The sequence below is a fragment of the Archocentrus centrarchus genome, chromosome 15 (genome assembly GCF_007364275.1).
Source record: "Archocentrus centrarchus isolate MPI-CPG fArcCen1 chromosome 15, fArcCen1, whole genome shotgun sequence".
Taxonomy (NCBI): Eukaryota; Metazoa; Chordata; class Actinopteri; order Cichliformes; family Cichlidae; genus Archocentrus; species Archocentrus centrarchus.
The window spans coordinates 22706068-22719504 of record NC_044360.1 but is presented as its reverse complement, the minus strand read 5'-3'; the positions used below and the strand labels follow the sequence as shown (position 1 = coordinate 22719504).

Genomic DNA, 13437 nt, shown 5'->3' with positions numbered 1-13437 from the left:
AAGAAGCAATCAACAAAGGCACAGCTGGACTTCTGCTGCTTTTTAACTTCACCTTTTGAAGTTAATAAACTGAGGCTGGAGCAACGCAGAGCCTTGAAATAGGAGGGAAATGTTTCAACTGCATGCCTGCATGAAGAAAGTCAAATTATTTAATACTTCAGCTTCACTTTTTTTAGTAGTACCACCTCAAAAACACACAAGAATAGCATCTCTTTGCAACCGACTCTATCAGTAATTATTATTAATGATCAATGATTAAAATAAGAATGTTAGTGTCAGTCTATTTTTGAGTCAAATCTTCAATATTTAGTCATCGGTGATTCAAGACCTGCTGAAAATTGTTGTCCACAATCCTGATTGCTGTTCCACGCTAATGTTTTCCTTTGCTGTGGAAACGGCTGACTGTGTGATTAGAAAGTGTGAGACAAAAAGGTGATGTTGACGCTGTGACAACACCATCATTATTTCCTCCTGTCGCTCCTACCCCCTGAATGTGTGAATAACAAGATTACATTTTCTGCTGATGAATGGAGGGAAAATGTAATTAAAGAAAGCAGGAAGCCATTTAAAGGTGATATATAGTGACACCCTATTTATCCTGTACTGTACGGCTGCATCACCGTGATACCAGATAAATCACCAAACTGTCAGTTTAACATGTGTATTCTGTCACTGCTTATCCAGTTTCCTTCTTAAACATTACAGTTTTTAATACAGCGGTTAGTAGTGACACCGGATTGCTAAGGAATATTTAAATTAAGGTCTCCAATGAAATCCAAAGATGCAGAAATATATTGGGCCTTTTCATTTACTGTCCCCATTGTTTGTCTGTATGTTGCATTTCTGTCCTGCCGTTGATTGTGGATGTGGTTACCAGGGTAACATCTCTAGTGGCCTGCAATTTGAGAGTATGTTGCCCTGTAATGTTGGCTCCATGTTACCATAGCAAATTTTCTCTGTTCTACAGGCTACACTGTAGAGGGGACTTAGTGGGCTAATGCTCCTCAGTGCAACAAACACTAAGACAGTTAATTAAGGTTTATGGAAAAATCAATACTGTGACAGCGGTTCAGGGAAGACTTTCTCTATTAAATCTGTCCACCTTATCTTGTTCTTTTTGTCAGTTTTATTCTCACTCTTACAAATATAATGCGATATATTACACCAATGAGCAAAATTTAATAGCTGTGATAGTGCAATAGTAACAGCGCCGCCTAAAATAGTACTATCATAAATGTACGTACAAGGCAGCAGGAGTAACAACAGCAACGTGCTATCAAATGCAATAAATTAAACGCCAGATTGCTGCATAATATGTCAGCAAAACAATTTAAACCACCAGCAAAAAAGAAAATCCTCCCAGCAGTTTAAACAGCATCCCCACTGTGCTCAGGTTTAACTAGACCAAAGGAAAAAGATGCATCGTGTTGTACGCTGTGTAAAGAGTGCAGTGCATTCAGAGATTCATCTGTTGTTTTCCTTCCTTAAGAATTGCTTCTTGATAGCCACCTTTTCCTTGAGACCATTTCTGATGAGGCTTCAGTAGATGGAACAGTAGATGGATCAACTTGGGGCCAGAAACATCTCTCAGTTCCTGTTTCGGGTCCTTGCTAGATTTTTTTTTTTTTGCCCATTTCTTAAGGAGATGACTTTGAGATACTGTTCAGCTACAGTACTGTAGATAGTTTTTAGACCTCACTCTTTTGTCCACCACTTGTCCAGTTTCCTCTAATTTTTAGGGACACACTGCATACTGTGCTGAGATACACCATGTTTTCAGCAAATAGCTCTTTGGGAATCACCTTGTTGGTGCAAAAATATAATTTTATGCCTGTCAAACTGTGTTATCTTTGTTATTTTTCATAGATTCAACTAAAGAAACTGGATTAAATGATGTGTCTTTGTGACAGGCTGTTGGCAACAAAGTACCTAAAGATACAATTTAAAACTGGTTCTTTGCTAAGTTGTCTGTTATGTGTAGACACTGGTTCATCCCCTGAGTTAGATGCCTTTTTTTAATGCTCGAATGATTCATAGGTTAGTTTTAAGTGGTTCAACAAACAAAAGAAACATGGTCAGGTACAAGGACTGGATTAAAAATGAGTGAAAAAGCAGCAAATGTTCAAAGAAGAACTGGAAGACCTTCAGAAAACCTGGAGAACTATTACACAAGACCACTTTATTTTTAAAAAGTCTGGCTCCTTGGAAGCAAAATATAAAGAAATGAGGGCTGGCGTGAGACTTTTGCTCAGCACTGACTGTCAGCAAAATATTTTAAACCACCACCGCCAAACAGCTAAATCCTCCCTTCAGTTTAAAGAGAATCCCCACTGTGCACAGGTCTAACTAGAGTAAAAGAGCAAAGGAAAAATATGCATCATGTTGTACACTGTGTAGAGAGTGCATTACATTCAGAGATTCATGTATTCTCCTGAAGCAATGACCTAACAAGGAAGCTTAAGTGCAAGCACATATTTGCCTTTTGAGTGCTTCAAAACAACAACGGCCTCTCAGAAAACATCCTTGGTATTACTAAAAGCAAAAAAAGGCATTAATTGTAATCTGAAATATTTAATGCTATAGGGATATTTAAACATTGCGATATGTTACAAGATCAAATTCTTCAAATGATAATAACTTGTGTATGGGGTTTTTTTTGTTTGTTTTTTTTGCATTCATGTTTATACTATGACTCTTCTGTTGACTTAAATCTACTAAGGTTTTGCAGAGGTCAAAAGTCCCATCAAAGCATTCAAGGTGAATAATGAAGTTCAAATTCAGCTGTTTGTGTAAATGTATGGAAGGCTCATTTAAATAACAAGTGATTGTCAGAGGACGCATGAATTAGGCAAATTTTGCCCTTAAAAAGACCAGATAAATTTACATTGTCCCTCTGAATTATAACATGGTCTGAATTTACCAGAGTGCCGAATTAATGCTGTGGCTTCAGGTAAAGGAAACACAGAAAGTAAAGCTGGAGATGAATATATCATTCTTATGGGGCATGGCTGTCACTTTAATTGAGACATTCACTATTGCATATTCAAGTATGTGCTGCTATAGGTTGCATTAGCCAATCATGAATGCTGTGTGCTGCCATTGGCGGAGCTCTGGAGAGAACCATGCACTGTGCTGAGAGAGGGTGGGGAGTGGGGGGGCTCTCCTCCTCCTCTTCCTCCTCCTCCTCCTCCTCTCTCTCTGTCCCCCTCTCTCTCTCTCTCTCTGCACTCTCTCATTCAACCTCTGTAGTCAGCAGAATGAGAGGCTGAGCAGAGCAGAGCAACACGGCATCCACAGCTACAGCATCCTGCAGAGGACTCTTGCTCCATGGAGGAGAGGAAGGGGGGAAAAGAGCCAGTGTTGGAGAAAAAAGGGTAGCTCCACAAATGAAATGATACCAGAGGGAGGGGGGAAGAAAAGCACAGAAGGAGTAAGAGCGCGAAATGAAAGGAACTGATTAAACACCGCTGCTTGAGGACCACTGCAGCTATACTAAATCTGGAGCTGTCAGGCCAACCCTCAGCAAAGCAGTGAGTGAGAGAGGCAAGGGAGCAGAGGAGAAAAAGAAGTGATTTTGAGAGCTGATCTCATCACTCTGGACTAACAGGGATGGGACCCACAAGAGCCTCTCCGTCAGCAGACCAAACTTCACACAGGAAAAGTGCCTTTCAATCACCAGTCTGAACCTGCCTCTTCAGAAGAGAGTTATTCTATTAGTTCCCTAAAGGTCATACAAACCTCACATAGGATCTTTGACTACTGCGCTGCTGAGTACAGCTCAAGTCTCTACTGTCCTCGCTCCCTCCCCCCTCTGTCCTCTATCGCACCTGCCTGCTCCCGGTGAATGTTTTCTCTGCGTGCACTCTTACTGCTCAGCAGTTGAACACACTCATGGTCGATGCCAAGGGAAGGAACATGAAATGTCTGACTTTCTTCTTAATGCTTCCTGAGTCAGTGAAAAGCAAGTCAAGCAAAAGCTCCAAGAAAGGGAATGCGAGTGGCAGCTCCAAGCTGCCCCCAGTCTGTTATGAGATAATCACACTTAGGAGCAAGAAAAAGAAGAAGATGGCAGCGGACATTTTTCCCACCAAAAAGCCAGCATCCACCACTACAGTGCAACAGTACCAGCAGCAGAACCTCAACAACAACAACACAATTCAAAACTGTAACTGGCAGGGACTCTACTCCACTATAAGAGAGAGGTAAGGCAAATCAGCAAGTCTCTAGTTGCACTAGAAATCATTGCTGATGATCAAAACAGTTTTATTAAACTTATATTTAGAGAAAAAGATGAATTTAAAAATTTCACTTGAGAATGTCCCATAAAGTTCACCCCATTTTACTGATCTACACCCCTGTTACAATGAAAAATGTATAGCAAAAACACTTCATATATTAAAGTAGGTTTGTGTGTGTGTGTGTGTAGGTTTGAGTATGGGTGGGTGCCAGCTCTGCCCTGCTCTCCATCTGATGGGGGAATCTCTGTTTACACCCTTTCTGCTTCCTGCAGACTTTGCCGCTCTGACACAACAGAGGGCGGACAGTTGCCGTGAGTGCGTTTTACATGCACAACAGGCAGAGGGCCCGGCTGCACTAAAAGCAAAATATTTACTTTGGCCTATCAGTAAAGGACCCCAGCTGTCCAGTGCAAAATGTGTGTTTTCTGACCTGGCTTTGTTGTCTCTCCAGAACATCATGGGGCTGTTTACCCACCCCTGTGACATGTTCCACTATTCAATAATATATGAACGCAGCTTTATTGTTGGTCCCATTCTTTCACAGTGGGGATTTTCCATTGACTTCATCATCTTCTTTCATTTTCCTTATGTAGAAAGAATGAATAAAAGAATAAAAATGATGAGCTTTTAGCAGTCTGTGTGAGACTTAGATTTTAATTCAACTAATTGATACACTTTGCAGAATCATAAAACTCTTGTGTGTAGCGTAGCAGAACAGATCGGTATAAATGTGATGGACTATATTTGATTTCACTTCTCCTAAAAACTACAGTCACTAGTTGGTAAAAGTTGAAATTAAATAGAAAGAAAATACTTCAAATGCCTTTAAATCACCTAAATTTCTGTTTCTTTTTTTTCCCCTTTTTGTTTCTTTCCCTTTGTAGAAATTCTGTGATGTTCAACAATGAGCTCATGGCAGATGTTCACTTTGTTGTGGGTCAGCCTGGAAGGACCCAGCGACTGCCGGGACACAGAGTAAGAATTTTAGCAATCAGTAAAGTCACATTAAAGGGTGGAAATTAACGAACAAGCAACCCATTGTCTGGCCCATTGTTGTTCATATCATACAAGCATGAAAAAAGATCTTCCTTACTGCCAGCCATAATGAAACTGAAGCCTTTTGTGTTCCACTCTCACTTCCGCACCATGTGTCTTTTCTAGACAGTCCTCAATTATTTATGTAAATGAGACTGAGGGATAGAGGCACAGAGCGAGCGAAGGAGGAAGGGGTATCCTCTGCAGCAGTCATGTCGTGCGGCGTCGTGGAGTATCTTTTTCTACGCGTTAGCTCAGGTTTTCAGAAAATGCTCTGCAATTAATTCATTTTAATCAAACACGTTTAACAAGACACCATTGCAGTGATAAGGCAGAGTGAGGTGGATTCAACTGTGCGCCTCACACCCTACGCAAACTTTTGGACTCATTTACCTGATTATCCTTTAGGTTTGACATGACGGTGCAATTTTTAGTGTAAACACAGCTGATGATGGGCTGATTCAGGCAGTTTACAGGCGCTGCAACCTGCAGGTTTAGCCTGCACTGTGACCTCATCAGTTTTTCGCTCTGTTTGAATACGATTAGAACATTCACATAAATGTGTAAGTGATTTTGCAGCCATAAATTGGCCCCAAGCAATCAACAGGCTGTGAACAGCTCTGCATGGGTCATTTTTAATGTACTTTACATGGGACTAAACTGTGTAATCTGTGAATGGTGGCTGCAATGCACTTTGTCCACTTTAGAGCGCAGTTATGGAAGGACACTGACTTAACTGTACTTCATGCTGAAGACATTATGGCAATGGGATATGGCATTCAGTGCAACAATCTTTATTGTGTCCAGTTGGCAGGAGATTAAATATGCCTTATGATCTACTTTTTGTTAACAGTTATATCCTCGTGGGAAGGAGGATGGAGGTAGAAATAGTTATTTATGTCGATATCTATAAAATATAATGGGCCACAAGGTGAGACTGATATTATTCTAATATGCAGTATATGTATACTTGTCTCTAAATGCATAGAAAAGAGCATCTGTCTTTCAGCTGACCTTGCTTAATGAAAATAAGCATGAATTTCAGTGTATAACAACAGCCACAAAAACAACGGCATTGTTTCCGACAACCTTTAGATTTGCAAGGTTTATTTTCAACTGGTGCACATGCAGTTCACTTTAGAGAAATTCTGTGTTCTTTATGCCACCCACATACCCACCTACGCATACTTATGCCGCGCGCGCGCGCACACACACACACACACACACACACACACACACACACACACACAGACACACACAGACACACACACACACACATATGCACAATGCAGGCGTGAACACAGAGACCTAAAACTCAGGATTAATAACAGAATTCGTAGCTTTGTATAATAAAATATTACTAGTCACACAGTCACATTGAGTTGCATGTGATTACATCATAAATTCAGATGAGTCATTAGTTTTAGAAATTGAACTTTTGCTACACTCAGTACAGTGTCATTAGGAAATTACACCCATGGCCTGAGGGGAAATAGTAATTGTCTAAGCAGTCCTGAGAAAACCAACAGGAGCAATCTTACTGAAGCACAGTGAGATTTGTGTTTTTTTTTTTTTTACATGAAGCAAAACTAACTGAATTCACGACTATTACCGCCTCAAATAATCTTTCTCCATTTTCCAGATGTTAGCACCTCATGTGGATTCCAGTGAAGTCGCAGATAAACTGTTTTCATTTGGGTTTTCCCCCCTCTGTCACTCTGTTTTCTTTTCTGCTTTCAACAGTATGTGTTGGCTGTGGGCAGCTCGGTGTTTCACGCCATGTTTTATGGTGAACTTGCTGAGAACAAGGATGAAATCCACATACCAGATGTGGAACCGGCAGCATTTCTGGCAATGCTGAAGTAAGGATTTTCCTCTCTAAATTCATCCTGTTCTTTCTTTGACTGGTCCTGTTGACCTCACAGTGCTTTAGTTAAACGAGTGATCCTGTGTGATCTTAAGGGGAAAAAAAGAACAATTTGATAAGATTGGCCAATATGTATCTCTGGCACATCTTAGATGAAACTGTTAAAAAAAAAAAAAAGCCCTGACAAACAAATGAAATGAGGTGTTCTTCATATATCTCAGGAACAGAGTCTATATCAGTCTATTTTATTTTTTCATTTCATTATACTTTCAAATTTTCACGTTGAATCCCAGGATACTTTTTTTCTACCTCCTCCTTGCCATTCTTTCATCACTTTTATTTCTGAGTTTTGTTTCTCTGTCCTTGCAGGCAAACTTCGTAGGTGGTTGACAAAGACGTAGGAGGAATACTATTATGTTGCCCAGTTTGATAAGTTTGCACACGAATTGTTTTTATCTGTTGAGAATCTCATTCCATTCCTGTCTTACATAGTTTTTTGAACAGATGCAGAGATGTTTTCCTTACAGTGCTTCAACGTCAAACGATTTCAACCATAAGAAACAAAAAAAAACCCTTCAAATGCATTGTTTATATCATGTCCTCTGTAATGACGATCTTAGAAAACACATTTGCACCATGCAATTTTCTTGTCATTTCTCCGCTGTTTGCTGAGAAATTCCTATTTTATGTCAACAGGTACATTTACTGTGATGAAATTGACCTGAGTGCCGACACAGTGTTGGCCACTCTTTACGCTGCCAAGAAGTACATTGTCCCTCACCTGGCACGTGCCTGTGTCAACTTCCTGGAGACTAGTCTGAGTGCCAAGAATGCCTGTGTGCTACTCTCTCAGAGCTGCCTGTTTGAGGAGCCAGAGCTGACACAGCGCTGCTGGGAGGTGATTGATGCCCAGGCCGAGTTGGCGTTACGCTCAGAGGGCTTCTGCGACATCGATGCCCAGACCCTGGAGAGTATCTTGCAGCGGGAAACGCTCAACGCTAAAGAGATAGTGGTATTTGAGGCAGCACTTAACTGGGCAGAGGCTGAGTGCCAGAGACAGGAGCTTACCTCGTCAACTGACAACAAGCGTAAGGTTTTGGGCAAGGCCATGTACCTGATACGTATCCCTACTATGGCTCTGGATGATTTTGCCAATGGAGCAGCCCAGTCAGGCGTGCTAACACTTAATGAGACCAATGACATCTTCCTGTGGTATACAGCTGCCAAGAAGCCTGAGCTGCAGTTTGTCAGTCAACCTAGGAAGGGCCTCCTACCCCAGCGCTGCCACAGATTCCAGTCCTGTGCCTACCGAAGCAATCAGTGGCGCTATCGAGGCCGCTGTGACAGTATACAGTTTGCAGTGGATAAAAGAGTTTTTATTGCTGGGTTTGGACTGTATGGATCTAGCTGTGGCTCAGCAGAGTACAGTGCCAAGATTGAGCTGAAACGCCAAGGAGTACTGCTCGGACAAAACCTTAGCAAATACTTCTCTGATGGTTCCAGCAATACTTTCCCGGTGTGGTTTGAGTATCCGGTCCAGATCGAGCCCGATACCTTCTACACTGCCAGTGTGGTTCTCGATGGGAATGAGTTGAGCTACTTTGGACAGGAAGGAATGACAGAAGTACAGTGCGGGAAAGTAACATTTCAATTCCAGTGCTCCTCAGACAGCACTAACGGCACTGGGGTGCAAGGAGGGCAGATTCCTGAACTTATCTTCTATGCTTGACGACACCTGTTCAAACTTCTGGCTGATTCTCAGTGCACTTTTGAAAATGGAAAAGTATCACTTTGTGCATAGTGTCACTTTCTGTTATTTATTTTTGTCACTATTGTGCAAAAAAAAAAAAAAAAGTCTCAGACCTGTGAAAGGGTCTTATGTGTTTTGGAGTTTAGTAAGTGGTCCACTTGAGTAGGACCATATATTGTATATGTTTCAAGGTGTGGGATTGCCCAAATATACCAATCAACCGGTCTTAACATCCTAAAAGACAAAAAAGACATCTTGTGCCTGTAGATATTAATATATTGTACATTCTGAAATGTATATAATTCCACAGTTGTGGCCAGTGCTGCCCACAAAGATATCATATATAATGAATATGCTACAATATGTTTATAATTTCTATGCTTGCATAGAAGGCACATATATAGCAGCAATACTTCACATTCTATATTATATGATGATCATTTCATGTTATGACCATCAGCATCATAAAGGAAGTGAAAGCAGCTGTATGATATTCAAAACCAACACCAAATTTCAAGACATGAGTCCAGTAAAAAAAAAAAAAAAAGAAGAAGAAGTACTATTGTATGTATGAACCATACGAGAAGTTTCAATCTGATTCTGGATTGATTTTTGAATCTAGTAACGGGGCACTTAATGAGGGCTTGAGGGGTCTTAGATTAGGGAGCACTAGATATAAGTCACATAACCCCTCTGTAGCATGTTGCTCTGCACCTGCACCCATCTTAGTCATTCCACTGAGGTTTCATTATCTGTACAGGGAAAATTAGGACTTATGGCTATTTGCCACTACATGGTAGAGCAAAGGATTTCTTTGATTTTCTATCGAAATCTGTCTGCACTGCAGTACTTACAGCATGGGCAAAGCGGCACCATTTCATCTGATGTGTACTACTAATTGTTCTGGCGCCTTGGTTTTGTTTACAGTGAAAAAGATCAATGAGTGAGTCTGTGTTAGAAGCCGTTTATGGACTTTTACTTCCCTTAAAAACCCTGTGCACTCTGAACTGCTGAGCACTCCCTCCCAATGTGATCATCCAGTATCAGTATTTGCAGACGCATACTGTACATGCTACAGAATTGCACTGATGTTGGTTTGTAAATTAATTTGTTATTTTGTTTCGCTCCAGTGAGGGAGGTTTTTGATTTACTGTGCTACTGAACATTCATCTGCTGACGACAGTGGATGAAAACTGGTGTTCATGTCCTGTGTTTACGTGCTACAGTGCTGGGAGACCAAGGAATGTGTATGGTTGTTGATGATGCAAATAAACAAAAGAAGTGGTACACATTGGCTGTGTAGCCCATCTGTAAAAAGTGATAATGTTACCTTGCCTGAAATTAGCAGAGGGGACAGATGATGCCCATCGGCAATACAGTGATTTACGATGCCAAGTAGAACTCTGCTGATCGATGAGGCCTGTCTTCATCTGACTTTTACATCCTGTTTTAAGTCTGTCAAACCCCAACTCTGCTCTGTCTCCCATTTAAATAAGCAGTATTACACCTCACAGCTTGGCCAATATTGTACGCCATCTTGACTGCCATTATAAAGAATGGCTCCTTAAGGCCATCAAGTCACAGCATTCAAAAGATAGAAAACAAATCGAAAACAATCTCAGAGCCCCAAAGTTTTGCATTTCCCACCTTGGCTGCTTGACCGAGAGTAGATCTTGAAGCATCAGTCTCCTGAGATGAAGTCAAAAATTCCAATCACACAATAAAATATACATGATAAATGATAAGTCTCTGATTGCCTGATATGCTTTAAAACTCCAAAACAAGATGAGCCATTTGTTGAATCTATAAACAAATTTTTGTGAACTGTGCATTCAGAAAGACAATCCCTCGTGGGAGCTCATGGCAGGCTCTTGATTACTAAGGCACTCAATAATACTGAGACTAAGTTTGACATTGGCAATGAGCATAAAGCCCTTGATGAATTGAGCTCAATAGGTTGGGGAGCTTGGTGCTTCAGTGCAATTTTTCATGATTGTGGCACTGATGTCGCAAGCAAGATCATTAATTGTATTAAAAGAGGCAGGGGACTAAAACGTGGCAGGAGTCAGGCCTCTCTCTGACAGACAGAGATACACACATAGATTCATTTTATAACTGTGACTGATCTATGGAGGAAAAACTCAATTCAAGTACGCTTTATATTTAACTGAATGTTAATTAATATTTATAACACAAACGACCCCATGCAGGGATTACTGAAGTTGTGCCACCCTCAGTGCAAAAACAAAACCCCCCGCTTCACTGGAGACACCTTTCCTCTCTTTGTTTTCGTGGAACGGTAGCTACTCAAGCCCATCAATTTGCCATTTTCTGTGCTTTTCACAGTCAGCTCAGAAGGCAGAATATCTGCCAGAGGCTACCGGCTCACTCACAGAGCTGCGATGGGAACACCTATGCTCTTCATGGAGCACATTACCAAAAACGACTACAGGATCAGTAACAAGACTTCAATCAGCAACTGTGTTGGGAGCTCTAATTACTCACAATTGCACGATGCATATTTCAAAACCCTCTAAGATATGAATCTATCATCGACTCCTCCTGTGCTCAGGCTACGTTTAATAAAAACACAGTATTTTTATTTTATGAGAGGTGACAGTTGTTGTGGGAAGCCATTTTAATTATATGAATGAAATGCAATTAAATCCTATTTGGCTAAGGATAAAATGCATGGTTAGGCCTCTAATTATGATGACTCTGTCAGTAAAGGGAAACATATCTCTGATGAGGAAGTCAGTATTTTCCTCCAAATAAGCAAAATAAAAATGGCAAACATGTCCCGCCTTTTTTTTAGACTACTTGCAAACATACAATGTCATAAAAGACACTATATGTGCAGTTGGAGACTGTGTGAAGATGACAAATACTATAAACGCAGAGTGTTGACTGTGAATTATAAAACATAATGAGGTTTGTAAAAAAACATGGTTCAGCGTGGGAAGACAAAAAAGGGAAGTGGGGTTGGTGGGTATTGACTCAGACTGGGCACATATTGCCCAGGAAAACCTCACTTGGGGTTTAATTACTGTTCAGTACAAATTAAGGATGAAAAGATTCAGTCTGACTTAGAGGGAGGACTGTGGATTACCATTGATCAACATTCTTAATGTTCTCTAAGATTGATTGTTTCAAGTGCAGACATGCCCGTGAAAAGAACCAAAAGGTCACGTGGTATTTGACAGGGACGGTGCTGTTTTCTTGCTCTCTGCTCGCTTAACATGCTGCACCAAAAGATCGCTTCACTGACTTTTGTGCATATTAATGCGGTTTGTAGCGTGAGGCTAAACAGGAAAGAAAAGCCTCCTAAACCCACGCTGCTGAAAAACACACACACACACACACACACACACACACACACACACACACACACACACACACACACACACACACACACACACACACACACACACACACACACACAAAATTCAAACATACAAGGGGAAAGAAAATAGTGAAAGAAAGCGCATCAAACATCGGTCTGTTCACTGCAGGCAATCACATATCCAGTCTTCAACATCCTGATAACTTCCATCCCAGCAAAATGTCAATGAATTAATAATGGCCAAAGAGAGGAGGGAACACAGCTGTGGGTTTAAAGAATTCATCAAAGAAAATGATTTTAAAATATATTTTTTTAAATTCAACAAATCTCAGAGGAAATCCTCTTTTCCCCTACGTCTCCTTAGACCATATGTTAAACAATGTTCAAAGCACAGGTTACATTTTCCAATATACTGGCTAATTCAGGGTGCAAATACTGCCCAGTAAGTGGAATGAGAGCATCTGGCAAGGGCTGCTAAAGGTTACTGAGAATTACTTGTAAACCTGACAGAAGTAAGGGTATCTGAGCTCTTCACTACCCTTATTGGTCTAATCTCAAACTACTGGCAGGAAGTCAAGCAGGAACAAGGGGGTGAAGGGAAAAGACGCAACAGAGGCAAGTAGCAAACATGGCCTGCCTAGTATTCAAGTAATGTGGTCATTCCCTTGGTAATTATCATAGATTATCAGCAGGCAGCCATGGCGGTAATTAATCACAAGTGAGAGGGGCAAGAAGTCACGAAGTTCAGCTGGAGGATGCAGGTGGAGGCAAGGAGAAGGCAGGTGGGTGACTGATAATAGCTGCTGTCACTTCGTACCCATCCCCAACCCTGCGGTGCTGAGGATCTGCAAACTTTAAGGGACATCACTCCAAATAATCTCCTGTTTCTTAGTTGCTGCCGCCTGACACACATGGTTGGGATGCACTGCAGGCCTCGGTGTGTTTTATTTATCTATTTATTTATTCATTGCTACCAGGCAGAGCTAAATCGTTTCAACAGGCTAGGATGTTGAGAGGCCACCTTTTATGTTAGATTAGCCTGTTTATAGCGATGTTGCTCTGCTCCAGATGGATCAATACGGCTCGGATTTCTGGTGGTAAGTGCTATGTGTATCAAGTGAATTATGATTGCTGAAAAGAGTGGAAATGCGCTTTTAGTGGACAATGGGAGTTGCAGAGCCTATTCAAAGTAGGCAAAAATACA

General features: G+C 41.0%; 1 protein-coding gene across 1 annotated transcript; it reads left to right on the top strand.

The window, feature by feature from the left end:
* The first annotated feature begins 3269 nt into the window (after nucleotides 1–3269).
* On the top strand, nucleotides 3270–8994 carry btbd3b (BTB (POZ) domain containing 3b). Its single transcript, XM_030748556.1, has 4 exons — nucleotides 3270–4202; nucleotides 5123–5213; nucleotides 7017–7135; nucleotides 7837–8994. Exons 1-4 carry the CDS (start codon nucleotides 3892–3894, stop codon nucleotides 8867–8869), a joined length of 1554 nt encoding a protein of 517 aa, XP_030604416.1. The 5' UTR covers nucleotides 3270–3891; the 3' UTR covers nucleotides 8870–8994.
* Nucleotides 8995–13437: the final 4443 nt, after the last annotated feature.